General features: G+C 41.4%; 1 protein-coding gene across 1 annotated transcript in view; it reads left to right on the forward strand.

Moving 5' to 3' along the window:
* LOC126281802 (nose resistant to fluoxetine protein 6-like) overlaps positions 1-18,573 on the forward strand; it is a 252,843-nt gene that overhangs the window by 98,400 nt on the left and 135,870 nt on the right. The window contains exon 6 of the mRNA XM_049981017.1: positions 4,769-5,101. Coding sequence (XP_049836974.1) covers positions 4,769-5,101 — 333 coding nt within the window. The remainder of the gene's footprint in view (positions 1-4,768; positions 5,102-18,573) is intronic.

Raw genomic sequence — 18,573 nt, forward strand, 5'->3', positions numbered from 1 at the left:
TTGAATAAGCAGAACTGGCGATTTTGGGGTTCTGAAAAGCCATATTGGTGTGAAGCGAAACCCATGTATTCTCCTAAAGTTACTGTGTGGGCTGCAGTAAGCAGCAGAGTTATTATTGGCCCTTTTTTCATTCGAGAAACGGTCACTGGTGTACGTTACGTTGCAATTTTGGAACAATTTGTCGCCACACAGCAAGCGTTAGAGGATCGACCAGGTACTGAATGGTTTATGCAAGATGTAGCCCGACCACATCGGACCAAACAAGTGTTCCGCTTTCTTGAGGAATACTTCGGGAATCGAGTCATTGCTTTGTAATATCCCAAATTTACTGGTGCAGGCATGGATTGGCCTCCATATTCGCCGGATTTGACTCCCTGTGACTTTTTTATTGTGGGGCACAGTGAAAGACATGGTCTACCCGAAGCATCCCGCCACGCTGGACGAGCTTGAATCGGCGATCTCTGTGGCATGTGAATCCATTTCGGTTGAGACACTACGAAATGTGATGGCGTATTTCATTCTTCGTTTGCGCAACCTCTGTAGTGCCAATGGTGAATATTTTGAAAACATAGTCATGTGATTGTTTGCAAAGATTGTTTTCAAACGATTATTTCACTTATGTATACTGATATGAGCTGTACTATTTCAAACTGCTGCATAAACTTCTTACAGATTTCACAATAAACGTACCGTCTACAGCATTCCTCTATCGATCTTTGTTTTCGAGATATTTAATTTTGAAATCAGGGAGCCCTTTTCAGGACACTCTGTAGGTCATCAGAAGCCCAGAAGTGAACATTGATATCAATAACTATCTTATTGATTTTGTTAAGTGTCCCTGATATGTGTTATGAAAAACGTTTATGTCTTCCTTGGCTATTGAACATCCTCTTACCAAACTGTAAGCTACGATTTATAACTATAGAGTGACACTGTGGAAGACTAAGGATATTAAATATCGACTTCCTTTGTGCGACAGCATAAGTTAGGAGAAGATTACAAATGTTTAGTTTTGCAAGATAATTTTAATACCCTAGCATGAGATCACTATAATATTTATCTGACTTTGAAAAAAAGTCGGAGATGGGTATTTGTAAGCATGGAAACACTTGAAGTTTGGAACGTAGGAGACAAGATACTAGCAGAAGTAAAGCTGTGAGGACCGGTCGTGAGTCGTGCTTCGGTAGCTCAGATGGTTGGCCGGCACGGTAGCTCAGCGTGTTCGGTCAGAGAGCCGGTTGGTCTCTGTAATAAAAAACTGAGTGGAAGGATCAACCACCGAACATGAACAGGATGTCTTGCGACGTCCGCAACGACCAAACACAACGATCAATAACGAGCAAAATGCAAAAAAAAAAAGTGGTAGAGCACTTGCCCGCGAAAGGCAAAAGGTCCCGAGTTCGAGTCTCGGTCGGGCACACAGTTTTAATCTGCCAGGAAGTTCATGGAAACACTTGTTTCTTATCAGTTCGAAATTGTATTTAATTGAGACATTAAAAATAATATTCAGTTTATTATTTCATAAGTGTCATTTAATTTCCACCCTGCGACAGCTTAAGTTTGTCCTCGCCAAGTGCACCTTAATATGAGATTGCACCTGTCTAATTTTCTGTGCACACTAGGCCCATGCAGCCGTTGCATAAAGAGGCAATAAGGTGCACGGGAGTCTTCCCATATCAGATCAGGAGATATGTGTAATGCTCATGGACCTGTCTGCTGTTCCCTCCATTTGTGGCTTTGTTTTACTGTGTCTCACTTTTAAAGGTTTCATTTTATTACATGCATTCAAGTTTGCCTTTCCCTTAGCACTTTGGCAAAGGAACACATGAAACTGGTAAAGTATTGTCATGATTTCCTTTTCTCAGCCTGATTACTTCCTTTGATTATAAAGGCGGAATGAAACTAACTAACTGCTACACTTCCTCACAAATAACAACCTGGAAACGACAAATGGACATCTCAACAACAAAAAATTATTCATACTTCTGATAAATACACGTTGAAGTTTGGGTGTGATTATGGCCAACTTGTGCTGAAGCGATCCTGATTCCTTTACGAACCGTTCTGATTCATAAATAGTTTGTATCAATAAGTGGAAAATAAAAGAACACTTACACCTCTAGCAGAAATGTACAACCATAAAGTACCTTTGATTTGAAAATGGAACCTGGTATTTCTTCATTAGCCGTCAGCAGTCTTTGTGATGAAGATCCGTGTGCTGCCGAAGCTACTCTCTCCAATTATTCACAAGTTGCAACCCCCAAGGCACCTGGCCTAGCCAGCGAATCGAATTTATCAGACCAACAACAAAATGTCCAGATGTTTGTGACTGTTTCCAATGCTTCAGTCTATGAGCTCTGAAAGTGGACAAAAAATGTACATTCAAAATATAAACTGAAAGGTTTTCCAAACATGTTTATTTGAGAGTTGTTACTTTTTTTTTACTTAAAATAAGATTTTCTCATGTTCAGATTTCATCATTGTGATTAAATGCATTACGAGATAAACACAATATGTGCAGCTGCATATTCTTGCCCTGTTTACTGTTTATGTTAAGGATCTAACAAGCGTTTTTTTCCTCGCAGTGAGAGTTATAAGTATGTTAGGTGGTATTCAATTTGCTTTATAGAACATGCTTATGCTTCAGTCTCGCTGATGCACATTGCTAGCACTCATGGCTGGCGGCTGGCTCTGATAAACAAAGTCATCGACCACTGACCAACCACATAGGAGCACTTAACTCGCAACTGCAACTTGATAACGTGGAGTAGCATGCCTGTTTCTCTCTAGGTGTGAATGGAATCACTCAAGCGCAAATGTTCAGAAAGAGGTATGCAACTATAGCAAGCCTCTACTTGAGTAAGGGGCAAGCACAGGCACAGAGCAATTAGATGTAAAGCACACACATGTAACTGCACCTTTAATCTGTAAGTTACAACAGTAGCGACAATAAGCAAGCCATGTGTGTTTTTACTGTTGCATAACAATGGTACAGGCGCTTTAGACATGGAAATAACATTGTGACATTTAATTTGAGATTCCATTGTGCTTTGTATGAAGCGGTATATTCATCGAACTATTCTTGTTGAGAAGTGCAACTTAACCTATAAGTGACAACAGTTGTGTTAATAAGTAAGCCACACAATTTTGTATTGTTGTGGAACAATAGTACAGACAGTGGCGTTCAAAGACTGAATTACACGCGTTGCTAACAGCACGTCAATATGTGAGTCACAACAGTAATACCAGTAAGACAGACAGTCTTGACATGTGTGTTTTGGACTGTTAGACAAGAAATCTTTCAATATTTTGGTAAATAATAAAGATAAGCTTCGGTTTCTTTAAATTAATAATTTATTTTTGTGCAAAGATCGAATTTTCGTCGGGGATGAAATGAAACTTTCCTCTGTGAGGTAGCTCGTCCATCGTACAGTGTGTGTGTGTGTGTGTGTGTGTGTGTGTGTGTGTGTGTGTGTGTGTGTGTGTGTTGCTGAAAAAGCTGCATCAGTTTGCTGTGAAGTCTGTAAGGTCTCAGACAGCCCGAAACTTGACAACGCTGAGTGTGTGTTCTGCTTATGAAGCTGTGAGGTTGCTGTGATTACTTACACGATGGCAGCTCTTGGGTGCATTCTAACTGTGTGTTTCGTTTCAGTGGCCAGTAAAATACTGTATTGTGACTGCAGTGGGAAGAGGGGGGGGGATATTGCTTAGGAGAGCAGAGGGGAAGACTGAGGAGGGGAAGCAGGGAGGGGAGGGGGAAAGAGGTGGAGTAGATATAGTCATGCATTTGCCCCTACCCCTGTGTGTAGAAAACACAAATGTCAAAGGTAAATTTGTATTCGGAAGTCCACTGCCTTCCACCTGACAACTTTTGTAAACAGAATGAGATTTTCACTCTGCAGCGGAGTGTGCGATGATATGAAACTTCCTGACAGATTAAAACAGTGTGCCCGACCGAGACTCGAACTCGGGACCTTTGCCTTTCGCGAGCAAGTATCATATCAGCACACACTCCGCTGCAGAGTGAAAATCTCATTCTGGAAACATCCCCCAGGCTGTGGCTAAGCCATGTCTCCGCAATATCCTTTCTATCAGGAGTAATAGTTCTGCAAGGTTAGCAGGAGAGCTTTTGTGAAACTTGTAAGGTAGGAGACGAGATACTGGCAGAAGTAAAGCTGTGAGGACGGGGCTTGAGTCGTGCTTGGATAGGTCAGTTGCCCGCGAAAAGCAAGGGTCCCGAGTTCGAGTCTCGGTCCGACACACAGTTTTAATCTGCCAGGAAGTTTCAACTTTTGTAAAGTTTTACAAAAATGAAATGCAGCAAGAGACAAAATAGGTTTTTAAGAGTCGAAAAATCGTGAGAGTTGCAAATGCAACAAAGGTATTTTCGACGACAGTCACGGCTAGCAAAAACGGGAAAACCTGTCGGAATTTTCGTGATTTTAGGTCAACGGGATGTACCATACAGGTTTTTATGAGTTAGTTTGCGAGTATCATGAAACTTGGCATAAATGGCCATATCTCTTGGCGGTACTGACTTAGAAGCTTACACCGCCAGCGGAATGTAGATCTTAGTATTTGACATAAATTTCAACTTATCAAACAGACAGAAAAATGGTTCAAATGACTCTGAGCACTATGGTACTCAACTTCTGAGGTCATCAGTCGCCTAGAACTTAGAAATACTTAAACCTAACTAACCTAAGGACATCACACACATCCATGCCCCAAGCAGGATAAGAAAAAAAAATTGTTTGTCTATTTGCAGATGACTGACGACTGGACGACTGTTCCTCTGATAAGTGGCGGGAGCCTGGCTGTGGACTCGTTCTTCCTGATGAGCGGCATGCTGGTGGGCTTCGGCTTCCTGAGGGAGCGCGCCCACGGCCAGCCCTTCGGCCTCTTCCGTTTCTACCTGCAGCGCTACCTGCGCCTGACGCCCCCCTATGCCGTAATGATTTGGTTCTATGCCACATTCTTGCCTCGCCTTGGCAACGGACCCCTTTGGTCTGAGGAGATGGTGGTAGACAGTGAGCAATGTACCCGCCGCTGGTGGTACAACTTGCTGTATGTCAACAGCTACGATGTTAGGCCTAACGTGGTAAGCAAGCTTTAAGTCTTCTCAAGTAAACAACTAAACAAAAAGATGGACCCAATCAACGAATTAGCAAAAGGGTATAAAATTCTGAGTTGACCCTACCTGATATAACATGAAATATTAAATCTTCAGACCAATAGAGTCGAACGACTTCCAACCACTGTTACCAGCGAAAATATGTAACTCGAGAAGTATGAAAGATCGTGGTTTAACATCCAACCGAAACTCAAACGAAGAAACCACAAAAGGACAACCATAAACTTAGGATTTCGAAACATTTCAATGTGTGTCCACTTAACTTGCTGGTAAAACCCAGAAGAGTTAACACCTCATGTTCATTCACAGATTACTGGCAATTATGTTGCAGCAACATCTTGTTAAGAAAGACACCTTGGATTGAACAAAGGTTAAATAGAAAATCGAGCACGGATTTCTTGAAGGAATCATTCAGTGAAAACAAACCATCTACATTTTTTCAACATTTACAAACAGAGAAACACTATGTAAAACCCATAAACGAAGCAATAAAAATCCTCCATATTACGCAAAAGGGAACATTGTTGAACATCCTTGAGGAAATAGAGATATATTCACATGCATGCAGCAACCCAACAAATTTACTGAACGAACACACCGACCTACAGCACAAAAAGTATATAGAAAACTTTATTCACATTATAAATCTGAAGAACGGGTAAAATAATAATATCACTGACTCTAAACAATAAATATTCATAGCAACAGCGATAAAATGAGTAGTGTAAAACAGAGACAGAATACCAACATAAATCATAGACACCAACAGTTATTACGAAAAATTAAAAACGTAAAATAAAACAAAAACTAACTTTAGGCAAAAACATAATTAGGAACAAACCTATATGAGAGAAAAGTAATAAAAAACAGCTGACTTTTATACATCACTTATTTATAATGGTAACTACATAAACACATGACATCACAGACCGAGGCAGTATTCATAGGAGGGCACGCTGCATTGTTGCCAAATTTATTCAAGATGGTGGCGATGACGTCATCCAAGTTGGTGGCATGTAGACTTGGCAATAGCGCATGACGTCATCTGAGATGGCGGCTTTTGGTGGGAGATAGGTCAATTGTGCTATGTCCACTAATCTAAACTCAGAAACAAATGGCTGAAAGTTTGAATTTTGGCGGGAAAATAGACCAATTGTGCTATGTCCACTAACCTAAGCCTCCACAAGAAAAATGGCGGGACAGTTGAATTCCAACAGGATAATGCATACAAATCAGTACTTGTCTTTATTATTATTCATCATCATTTATTAACATTTATTATTATTTAAACAGGTCAATTGGGCTATGTCCACTAACCTAACCTCTAGAAAAAATGGCGGGAATTTTGAATTTTGGTGGGAAAATAGACCAATTGAGCAACGTCCACTAACCTAACCCTCCAGAAGTAAAAATGGCGGGAAGTTTGAATTCCAGCACGATATTGGCGGGTTCTCTTTATTATTATTATCTATTGTTATTTATGTTCATTTATTATTATTTATTATCAATTATTATTATTTATTATTATTGACCTGCCTCCGCGAGAAAATTCCCTCCAAATTCAAATTCCAACACGATAATGGCTGCAAAACCTTAGTTTTGTTTATTACTCATTATCATTTATTAACATTCATTATCATTCATTGTCATTTATTATCATTCATTATAATTTATTATCATTTGTTTCATTTATTATTATTATTATTATTATTATTTATTATGGGCCTACCTCCACTAGAAAACTCCACCAAATTCCAACACGATAATGTCTCGAAAACTGTAGTTCTATTTATTATTATCGTTTATTATTTATTCAAGATGTCTGATTTTTCTCGGCGCGAAAGCCATTTTCCTTACATCCATAACAAAAATCTATCACAAGTTCAAACCCCAACACCCCATAATCGACCACACATACGAACTTTCTCCGGCACTTATCTTTTTTCACTGGTAGCCTATCATTTCTTTAAAATTATCTTGTGCATTTAGAATATTGCTTTGTTTATTTCATGGATAGCTATCTCGAATTCCTCTAGTAAATCAAGTTTTCTCCTCGGAGCTGAATCACACATCGGTCGGCCGTTCCCTGCCACACTTTTGGCGCCAAAGTTGTTTTCCTGGGCACATTCAAAACAGTCGATGCCGACTGCTCACCGTCAACCACGTGTCCTTGTGCGAGCAAGAACGCAGTGTTACACTTTAGGTGGCAAACTTGCTCGAAAGTGGAATCAGCCATGACTGTATAACAAAACGTTATGTTGTCACTAGAACGATCTCTAACTGACTCTCCCTCACGTGCACGTTATAACTGTACAATTGCTGCGCCGCCGTCTCGCTAACGTCACACACCCTCCATACATGCGACGGACATACTCTTCTGTAAATACCTAAGTACTTAATTCCATTTCGGTTTTAATCATATTAAATAATTCAATTTACAATTTCATATACGTATGCAAAGGTGTTCAACTACCTAATTTCAACTACTTTTCGAAGACCACACAGCCACCTTTTCCTAGGAACCAGCGCCGAGTTTGAATACCGGCTGTAAAGAAAGGTCACTAACAAAATTGTTGGAAAGAAAGGGCACTTGTACTAACCTCAGCCACCAAACCGCCAAGTCCCCCTAGGACCTACGCGCCAAGTTTGAAATCTGCCAGTAAAGAAAGCTCACTTGTGCTTCCAGCACCAACCTAAGAAAATTGTTTGAAACGAAGCTCATCACCACTAAACAAAGCCACCAGCACTCAACCACTTCCTACACGTTTCGGGTAAAAGGACTCACCCTGCACTAGGCCCATGGATCGAGGAACCGCTTTACTTTATTTAGGAATGAAGTATATGTATCACACCGACATGTTCCACGCCATACAGACCTGCAAAACACCCCTACACAAATCATTTATAATGCTCTAGACGCACGCTTGCTAATTGTAAACAGTTAAAAATAGCTCATAGTACAGCCTACAGACATGCGAACCACTCGTAAATAATGCAAAACATTTACGTCCGAATAACCAAACAACTCCTAATTTTCGGAAATAATTTCAGTCCATAGGCTGATGGAAGGTGGAAAGAGTGTACTTTATTTATTTGGGACATATATTTTTTAAACTTTTGCATCTCATAAGTATCATTATGTAAGGCTGACATAAGGCAGGTTCTGAACTCCAGTAGTCCACTACACGTGGCAACACAACCACACCCACCTAGATATTCATCCCAATCCAGACCTCTAACTCCACTGAAGATAAATCTGTCCAGTTATTTGTTGACTCACTCACAGTCTGACCAGATTGCTGTTTTTGCGCAAAAACCACTCAGACTGCGCTGTGCTGCTCGGGGAAGTAAGGAAGGACTGCACTCTATTTATTTGGAGCCCTTTTATTTAGTCGTGGAGTATATTTGTCACAAAACACCCGCGCTGATCCGACTGTGGTCATCTGACACATGCTACAAACAAGTAAACAACTCCTAATTTCGCCACACAATAGCAAACAGCACTTAAATAATGCAGTACACAATATCAGCAGACGAGTTCTGTACTCATACACTCTCCAAATAAAGCACTGCATAGTGCACAGACACGCCCGCAATATAGTGCAACAGACGCGCCCAAACACCCCCAGCTTCCAAACCGACCAAAAGTCTCTGCTCGGCTTCCCCCAAACATGACCTCAACACAGTCGCATTCGCGCCTATCGCCGGAGTAATTGATATCGCCTATGCGCATTAGATCACGCTCCAAAGCAGGTCGTGCGCTCGTGTGGTCGGCTGGGAAGGGGGTTCCAGAGTCTCCAGCCAAGTTCAGCTTCCGAGCGCTCGTGACAGCCGACCAGAAAGGGCACTCTCCTCTGACACATGTGAAAGCTGCATTGTTCATCTCATGTATGCCGACGGCGTATCAGGTCTGGACCTGCCTTCACGTCTATTGTCAGAATAGCTCATAGCTCGCTGACACACACCATTAACGCAGACGGGAAAACATTCACTACTCACACGCAACCGAGATGGTGACGGAATACCAATCAGTCTGATCTGCGCTGCAGGCACGTGTAATCATTAAGAACACTCTATTTATTTTTTCGAACAACTTATTTAACCATACAGTATATCTATCACACTATCGCAAAACACCCACCCAGACGTGCCATGGGCCATGTTGCACAGCCCACAGACACGCACCCAATCATAATTTCAGTACACACTATAGCAAACTGCTACTAAATAATTCATCACACAGATGTGTAGATACGCTCAGTACTCGTAAACTATCCTAATAACGCATAGCGGAGCCTGCAGATCCGATCGCAAAATAACTCAGCAGACGTGCGCAGGTACCCCCCACTCCGCAAGCTGCCCACAGGATCGTGAAGTCACCCATCCGTCTGATTTCAGACCTCGCACAGCCCCTGCTCGGCTTCCGCAAGCGTGGGTTGGCGCGGTCAAAGCGCTCGTCAGCGGTCAAAGCACACACATACGTCCAACCAGACCGCGATCCGTCACAATCCCGAGCCGCGACCACCGAACGCGGGTGAAAGTCAACTTTATATCAACGTTGCATAATTCCAAAGCGCAGCCTCCGTACGCTAGACACATCATAGCAGCATATGTCTTTACCTCCCATGACACAGTAGCACACTGTGCATTGCTCCTGACACGACATTAAACGGCCTTTTAACTAAACATAACTACACATTCCTGCTCTCACGTCGTCCCGTGACCAACCATCTAAAACCTTATTCTTACTTTACAAAAGTTTTTTAAAAAATAAGATCTAATTTACACCTCCCACCACACCTAACCTCACATCCGTCCCACCATCAACATATGCAAACGTCCTCAACCCTATCTTGACACTCTTGTATCACCCCACAAACCATGTCCACCAATCAATTTACCATTCTCGTCCCCTCTTTTCGAATTACAAAGGAAGCCTCTATCTAAACACCAATCAACCCATCTTTCTCGCACTTTCAACAGTAAAATTAATTTTACACACACCCAGAAATACCAAACGCAATTAAAGACTCATACTTTTATACAGAGCATCAAGCACATACGACACTCGCACCAATATTCAAAGCCTAGTCCATATTTACCACCTCCACCTTTAATTAAATATTATTACCATTGCTGCAACATTCTGCCAGCGCTATGTTTGTACCTTTTTTCCGCTCTTAACTGTTGTCACTAGCGGTCGAATATCACTATCTATAGATTTCATAAATTTCCACATAAAAAAAATCTCGCCCTGCCATTTAGAGTCTCCTATATCCGAACACATAGCATCATTCAGCTATCACTTGCTCTTATCTAATAACTCATCCATTTCAGGTCTGGGGGCATGGTCACCCATTTCTTTCTTTTTTTCTTTCTTTCTTTCAGCAGCAGACAGATTTTTTTTTTACAGTGGTAGCTAAATTGCGACATCAACTTAACATCACCATTCGCGAAACATAACTTCAAATACGTTAACACGCAATTACACAGCAGTCCCCCTGAGGACATGACCTTCAATATTACAGTTCTTAAGGGGAGACGGTGGGAGAAATAATGAAAAATTTACAAATTATTTTTATTTGCTTATTTGATAGTAAATATGATTGAGATTATTATCTCAAATTTTTTCCTTGAAATTCGAACTACCAATGGCATTAAAAAAATTAAAACCCTAAGCAGTGTAATGTGCCGAGCCCGCTTTTCAGTATACCAAATGGAGGAAAAATTTTATTTCAGAATTTGGCCTGTGAACCTAGGATATATAGCTTTAGAAGGCTGTGATTTTTTGTATACCTAACAGCAGTGTTGTAAAGAAGGCTGTGGAGCCATTTGTTAGTTCAATTAGTGTGGTATAGAAGCCTGTTGAGTGTTGTGAACAAGTTTTGTGCTGTTCAGTGTAATTATAGTGACACTTGATTTATTGTGCCATTCTTTGTGCAGGGTTGATTCTGTTGATCCCTTTTTACAATGCCTAAGCCTGGTAAAGTATTTAAAAATATAGTAAATCCCATATTTTCAATATAAAACGAAAAACTGACATTGGGGTTAGGGTTGGGCCTGCAGATGCAAACATTAGCTTGTCTCCAAGTGCATCTAAATTAAAACTTGTGACTGGGATTGTGTCAGAAGAAAAACATCATGACAGAAATACAGGTTTCAGAATTGTGGATCTGGAAATGGTGGCAGAAGCACTTAGAAAAGCCTGCAAGTGCTCTGTTTGTGGAGGAAATGTGGATTTGGTTGATGATGGAAAGAGAGAAGGTTTCGTTTGCACATTGCACACTTTGTGCCAAAACTGTGATACTGCCAGACGATTCAAGGCATCAAAGGTCAGAAATGGAACTCTGAAGCCAATATGGGATTTGCTTATGGACTAAGATGTATAGGGATCGGAAGAGATGGTGGAAACCTTTTATGCGGTATTAGGAACATGCCTGGTCTTCCCCTGAATTTTCTGCAATGAATACTGCTCTCCTCAATGCAGTTGCAGAAGTCAGAGAAGAGAGCATGAAAATGGCAGTCCTAGGGGCAATTCAAGAAAATTGTGAAGCAACTAATAACAACGATATAGCAGTTTCCTGTGACAGTTCCTGGATGAAGAGGGGCATACTTCACTGCATGTAGTTTCAACAATCATTAGTGTCGACACTGGAAAAGTATTAGACTTAGAGGTGATGTCTAAATATTGTTCTGCATGTTCCTTGCACAAGAAGTATATTGATGCAGGTAAGAAACAGAATGACAAGAAACCCATAAAGCTGTTTGTAGCAGAAATTATGCAGACTCCAGTGGTGGGATGGAAGCTGCAGGTATGAAATTCATTTTCCATAGATCTTTGCAAAAGTATGGAGTAAGATATGTACAGCATGTAGGAGGTGGAGGCTCTAGTGCTTTCAAGAATGTAGTTAAAAGTCAGCCCTATGGGAAACATTGCACTATTGAGAAACTGGGGTGCTTAGCCTATATTCTGAAGAGGATGGGTGGACGACTCCGAAGATTTGTTGCAGACAATAAAGGTAAGCTATTAGAGGCTGGGAAGCCACTGGGAGGTAAGAACAGACCAACAAAGAAGAGAATCGACAGCCTACAAGTCTATTATGTTGCTACAATTAGAAGTAACCTCACAAGCTTGCGCTGTATGAGGAAAGCAGTATGGACCATTTGACTTCATTATTTGTCGACAGACACTACACCTCAAGATTGGCTCTGTTATAATGAACTGTACAAATTTTAGAAAAGTAAGGAAAGTGGGGAAGCTTATACCCATAAAAATAACCTTCCTTATGAGGTTTCAATTGCCATTAGGCCAACTTTTAGAGCTCTGGCTTCACCAGAACTGCTAGAAAAATGTCTTCATGGGAAAACACAGAACCCAAATGAAAGTTCTAATGCTCTTATTTGGAAAAGATGTCTAAAGACTGTTTGTTTCCAATTTGGTGGGAAGATTTCTGCATTGGAAGCTGCAGCAGTGTTTAATGATGGGAATGTGGCAAGACTTCACATCGTCAGCATGTTGGGCTTTACACCTGGAGACTTCACTGAGCAGATACTGCAGATCATTGATAAGCAAAGAATCACAAAGGTGGATACTTCAGTACAGAACATAGAAAAAATTACTAGGCAAAGGAGCAGACAAGCTTAAAGAGATGTAGAGGATGATGAGGAAGTAATGGAATATGGATATGGGCAGCTTAAGCTAAGGTATAGGAGATTTTCTTTTTTACATTTCATCCAAAATTTAAAATGATTTTTCTGCAACTTAAGGTTTTCTGCTTTCAGGAACACATATATCAGAAACTACTGGAAGCATTGCAATGAAATTTGGCACGCCTATTCTTTTACTTTGAAGCAATATTAAAGTGGAACAAAATTTTAATCGAGATATTATACACATTTTTGTGGTTGATATTATATTGAAAAGTTTGCTTGTAAAAATATTCGAAACCAAAATATCACAGAAAATAATAGCATTAATTTACCAAAAAGTTACTGCACTTAATTGTACATCTATTACTGTAGTTTATTTTACCATTAAAAAAATTGCCAAATTGGCCTCGAAATTATGAAAAAGTTTACCTTTAGATAATAATGCAATAAAAAATTCAAAATTATCTCACTACATAAGATTGTTATTCAAAATTCTGAATTTTTTTAAAAAAATCATATTAGATCTCTACACGTAAGTATGCAACTTTACAATGAGATTGAACAAAAAATGGCAAAGATATGGATTTACAAAAATATCACTGCAAGACTGCCACCGTGTCCCCTTAATCCAATAACCACCAGAGAAGTACTAAATGCTCAAACTCATCCCATAGCGCCTTACAAAGCGAGTGTCAGAGCGCCGCCGGCGGCATGTCAAAGCCACATAGCTGTCCATCTAAACAGCCATCCACTCAGCCCCAGGACCAGCTTGCTGAAGTGGGCTCTCCCTATACCTGCTCTCCAGCTATTGTCTAGCGACATACCGTGCACAAATGGATTCCTGAATAGCGCAGATCTCTATCTCCCCCTTGCATCTCCTACAGGACATGTAAATAGTGTCTCCCACAGCCAGCAACCCGACGTCATTCACCCTTCGCTGACTATTTCCACTCACAAATCTTAAAACATTTTATACTTTTCAGGAGGACAGACAATCATTCACGCCTAAACTTACATCTGTGTTAAATGATAACACAGGGTGTAGGGGATGATCGATTGCGACAGAGCTGCAACTAGGTACGATTCAAACGTTGACTCATTTATTCTAGAGAAGGACAAGTTGCTGAAGGTAGATTTTTTTTTTGCCAGTATTCCATTTCGATGCTTTAGTCACGTGATATAGTGAGCATTCTAGTCGTATGCGGCTACGTGTTCGGTTATCTGGTTTAAACCACTGTCTACTTGCGATCGTTAATGGTCATCAGAGGACATCCATCTCATGTGTGATGAAAGTTGACACATTCCTCTAAACGCGCTTTGATTTACGCGATCCCCACCCTGTCGCATGCTTGGTGTATAATCGAGACTTCAGCGTCATAACTAAGTTAGCTGTAGGTATTTGTGAGGGGCTGTAATCATTGTTTACACACTTACCCGGCAGACGGGTGTTTACAGAGTTGGAGATGGGATGACTTGTAATTTTCACATTTTGGACGCTGCTGTTATGCGTATCTGTTTGCTTGTAGGATGTACCGGCTGTAATAAGTATCATTTTTATATAGACCTGATGGAGTAATAGTATTATTTCTGACTCGTGATCTGGTGTGGTCATTGGGCGCTAGACGTGTCCGCAAGGCTATATTGGGCTCGTATAATAGAAAGGAAAAGTTTTACGATTGGGGTAGAGGTAGCTCAGCGTAGGGGGGACCGGGGAGAAGGATGTATGTCTGACACTACGCAAAAGTAAGCAGTCTAAGGTTATCGCCCGTTTTTAAGTGCTGAACGTTCTAGTCTTAGGAGTGTGTGTGTGTGTTTATGTTCTCTCTCTCTCTCTCTCTCTCTCTCTCCTACCGGAACTTTCGATGCACCGATCCTGGACTCTATAAAAATACTTTACACATGAAAGATTGGATGGTTTACTTAAAAATGTGTCGAACTACGTTGTGTATAAATATCGCTCCGTTCTTGTTCTTCTTAACTGTATGCTATTAAATTAAGGCACTTTGAGATCTGTTACTATAGATCGATATGTTGTGCTAAGCTCCAAGACTCGGTTAAATTCCGAGAGATGTGGTGCACTTGGAGAGGTTAGGACTAGGAAAGCACTATTCAGTTAAAAGAGGTGGAGTGTAGCTGTATTCGTCTGCTCGGTTGAGGAATAACTGGGTAGCGATGTTGCGGGGTAGGTTGGTCAATGCCGAGGTGAGGATGGTCTTTTAACGTAAGAGGACTAGATAGCTCTGTGACCGCCATACGCAGAGAGACTGATCGAGTAATATGCGCGAGGTCTTAGAAATATGTATAGCGTTGTCTGGTATAATTTGATCGTCTTTATGTGTTCGAGAATTAAGTGTGACTGGACGTGCTGAGCAGTCATCTATGAATGTTCGCAATGATACTTGCAAAGTAGAGGATGTATGGTTTAGCGATGATACTGAAATTAAGAAAACAAGCTGTCACATGATTGGCCAATGTTGGACTTACTGCAAAATTTTTCGCGATATCAGCTGTGATAGATAATACTACAGTAGATCGGTGGTGTCTTATCCATCGCATGTGTGTATTGGGTACGACATAATGATTGACTGACAATGCTTGCTTGAGTTGGGGGACAAAGTTTGGTTGATGGAACGCAACTTCCGGGGTTGCTAGCACCGAAAACGGTGATCCCATACTTGTGTGAAAAATGACCAATCACTAGAAATGGAACGCAGAGTTATAAACTATTCGGTCACTGCGACATGTGAATTTAAATATAGAGGTGGTCAATCACTCTCGAGGGAAGTCGCTACAACGCCACCAGGCTCTTCTCGTTTCCTTGTGTTGTGGCTGTCCTTTATTTAAAACCGTTCAATGTCATGCTTACGACTTTAATAATATGATTTACAAGGTGCAAGGTATGGTTTCCTGTGAGAGGCCGTGCATCAGCCGGTGTTAATGTCTGTTTAGAATCAGACACTGACTTTGAAGTCATGGCAGAAAGACTAAATGCTCCGCAGTGTGCAAAAGCGTGTTAGAAAACACTGTTTGAACAAGGGCTAGAGGCAGCTTCTCATTCGCTTAGAGTATGGGAGATCAAACTTTAAAGGGGTCTCTGTAGCGTGTGTGTATATTTAATGTGATATTGTTCATACAGGCATTTGTAGTTTGAGGTGTTGGATTTGGTGAACTGTTAGGAGTTCTTGGATAGTTGCACTCTGAGTCATTCGGGGGGGGGGGGGGGGGGGATGGAGGATAAAGATGATAGGGTATTGAGGATCTGTTGTACTTGCACCAAGTTTGAGGCATATAAAATTGGGCGCATTTCTGGCGAATGATCAATACAAGGTCCTATTCTAGTAACTGACATCGTTCCATTTATAGACAGGTTGCAGAATGTAATAGATATGTCTTTCTCCGTCTTAAATTGTAGAGATCAGATGGGTGAGGATAAAAGCATACTCATCTATGCTGAGAAAGGGAAAATGCTTTTTTTATTATTAAGTGAGTTTTGGCAGGAGTGAATATGGTTTTATATATGCGCGTGTTTAAGATTTGTGAGTGCAAATTGTCAGCGAAGGGTGAATGACGTCGGGTTCGCTGGCTGTGGGAGACACTGTTTACATGTCATGTTGGAGATGCAAAGGGGAGATAGAGATCTGCAATATTCAGAAATCCATTTGTGCACTGTATGTTGTTAGAAAATGGCTGGAGTCAGGTACAGGGAGAGCCCACTTCAGCTAGCTGGTCCTGGGCCGGAGTGGAAGGCTGGTTACATGGACAGGTATGTGGCTTTGACATGCCGCCGGCGGCTCGCGGACACTCGCTTTGTAAGGCGCTATAGGATTAGTTTGAGCATTTAGTACTTGTTTCGGTGGCTATTGGATTAAGAACTGTAATATTAAAGGTCATGTCCTCAGCGGGAACGCTGTGTAATTGAGTAAGAGTGTTTACGTATTTGAAGATATGTTTCGGGAATGGCGATGTTAAGTTGATCGCGCAATTTAGATACAACTGTAAAAAAAAAAAAAAAAAAAAAAAAAAAAAAAAAAAAAAATATGTGTCTGCTGCTGAAAGAAAGAAAGAAAATAAGAAGGAAAGAGGTAACCATGCTCCCAGACCTGGTGGATGAGTTATTAGATAAGAGCAAGTGATAGTTGAATGATGCTATGTGTTCGGATATAGGAGACTCTAAACGGCAGGGCGAGATTTTTTTTATGTGGAAATTTATAAAATCTGTAGATAGTGATATTCGACCGTTAGTGACAACAGTTAAGAGCGGAAAAAAGGTACAAACAGAGCGCTGGCAGAATGTTAAAGCAATGGTCATAATATTTAATTAAATGTGGAGGTGGTAAATATGGACCAGGTTTTGAATATTGGTGTGAGTGTCGTATGTACTTGATGCTCTGTGTAAAAGTATGAGTCTTTAATTGCGTTTGGTATTTCTGGGTGTGTGTAAAATTAATTTTACTGTTGAAAGTGCGAGAAAGATGGGTTGATTGGTGTTTAGATAGAGGCTTCCTTTGTAATTCGTAAAGAGGGGATGAGAATGGTAAATTGATTGGTGGACATGGTTTGTGGGGTGATACATGAGTGTCAAGATAGGGTTGAGGACGTTTGCATATGTTGATGGTGGGACGGATGTGAGATTAGGTGTGGTGGGAGGTGTAAATTAGTTTTTTTTTAGAAATTTTGGAAAGTAAGAATAAGGTTTTAGATGGTTGGTCACGGGACGACGTGATACCAGGAATGTGTAGTTATGTTTAGTTAAAAGGCCGTTTAATGTCGTGTCAGGAGCAATGCACAGTGTGCCACTGTGTCATAGGAGGTAAAGACATATGCTGCTATGATGTGTCTAGCGTACGGAGGCTGCGCTTTGGAATTATGCTACGTTGATATAAAGTTGACTTTCACCCGCGTTCGGTGGTCGCGGCTCGGGATTGTGACGGATGGCGGTCCTGGACGGACGTATGTGTGTGCTTTGACCGCTGACGAGCGCTTTGACCGCGCCAACACACGCTTGCGGAAGCCGAGCAGGGGCTGTGCGAGGTCTGAAATCAGACGGATGGGTGACTTCACGATCCTGTGGGCAGCTTGCGGAGTGGGGGGTACCTGCGCACGTCTGCTGAGTTATTTTGCGATCGGATCTGCAGGCTCCGCTATGCGTTATTAGGATAGTTTACGAGTACTGAGCGTATTTACACATCTGTGTGATGAATTATTTAGTAGCAGTTTGCTATAGTGTGTACTGAAATTATGATTGGGTGCGTGTCTGTGGGCTGTGCAACATGGCCCATGGCACATGTGGGTGGGTATTTTGTGATAGTGTGATAGATATACTGTATGGTTAAATAAGTTGTTCGAAAAAATAAATAGAGTGTTCTCAATGATTACACGCGTCTGCAACGCAGATCAGACTGATTGGTATTCCGTCACCATGTCGGTTGCGTGTGAGTAGTGAATGTTTTCTCGTCTGCGTTAATCGCGTGTGTCAACGAGCTATGAGCTATTCTGACAATAGACGTGAAGGCAGGTCCAGACCTGATACGCCGTCGGTATACATGAGAAGAACAATGTAGCTTTCACATGTGTCAGAGGAGAGTGCCCTTTCTGGTCGGCTGTCACGAGCGCTCGGAAGCTGAACTTGGCTGGAGACTCTGGAACCCCCTTCCCAGCCGACCACACGAGCGCACGACCTGCTTTGGAGCGTGATCTAATGCGCATAGGCGATATCAATTACTCCAGCGTTAGGCGCGAATGCGACTGTGTTGAGGTCATGTTTGGGGGAAGCCGAGCAGAGACTTTTG

Source organism: Schistocerca gregaria, chromosome 7, assembly GCF_023897955.1.
Source record: "Schistocerca gregaria isolate iqSchGreg1 chromosome 7, iqSchGreg1.2, whole genome shotgun sequence".
Lineage (NCBI taxonomy): Eukaryota > Metazoa > Arthropoda > Insecta > Orthoptera > Acrididae > Schistocerca > Schistocerca gregaria.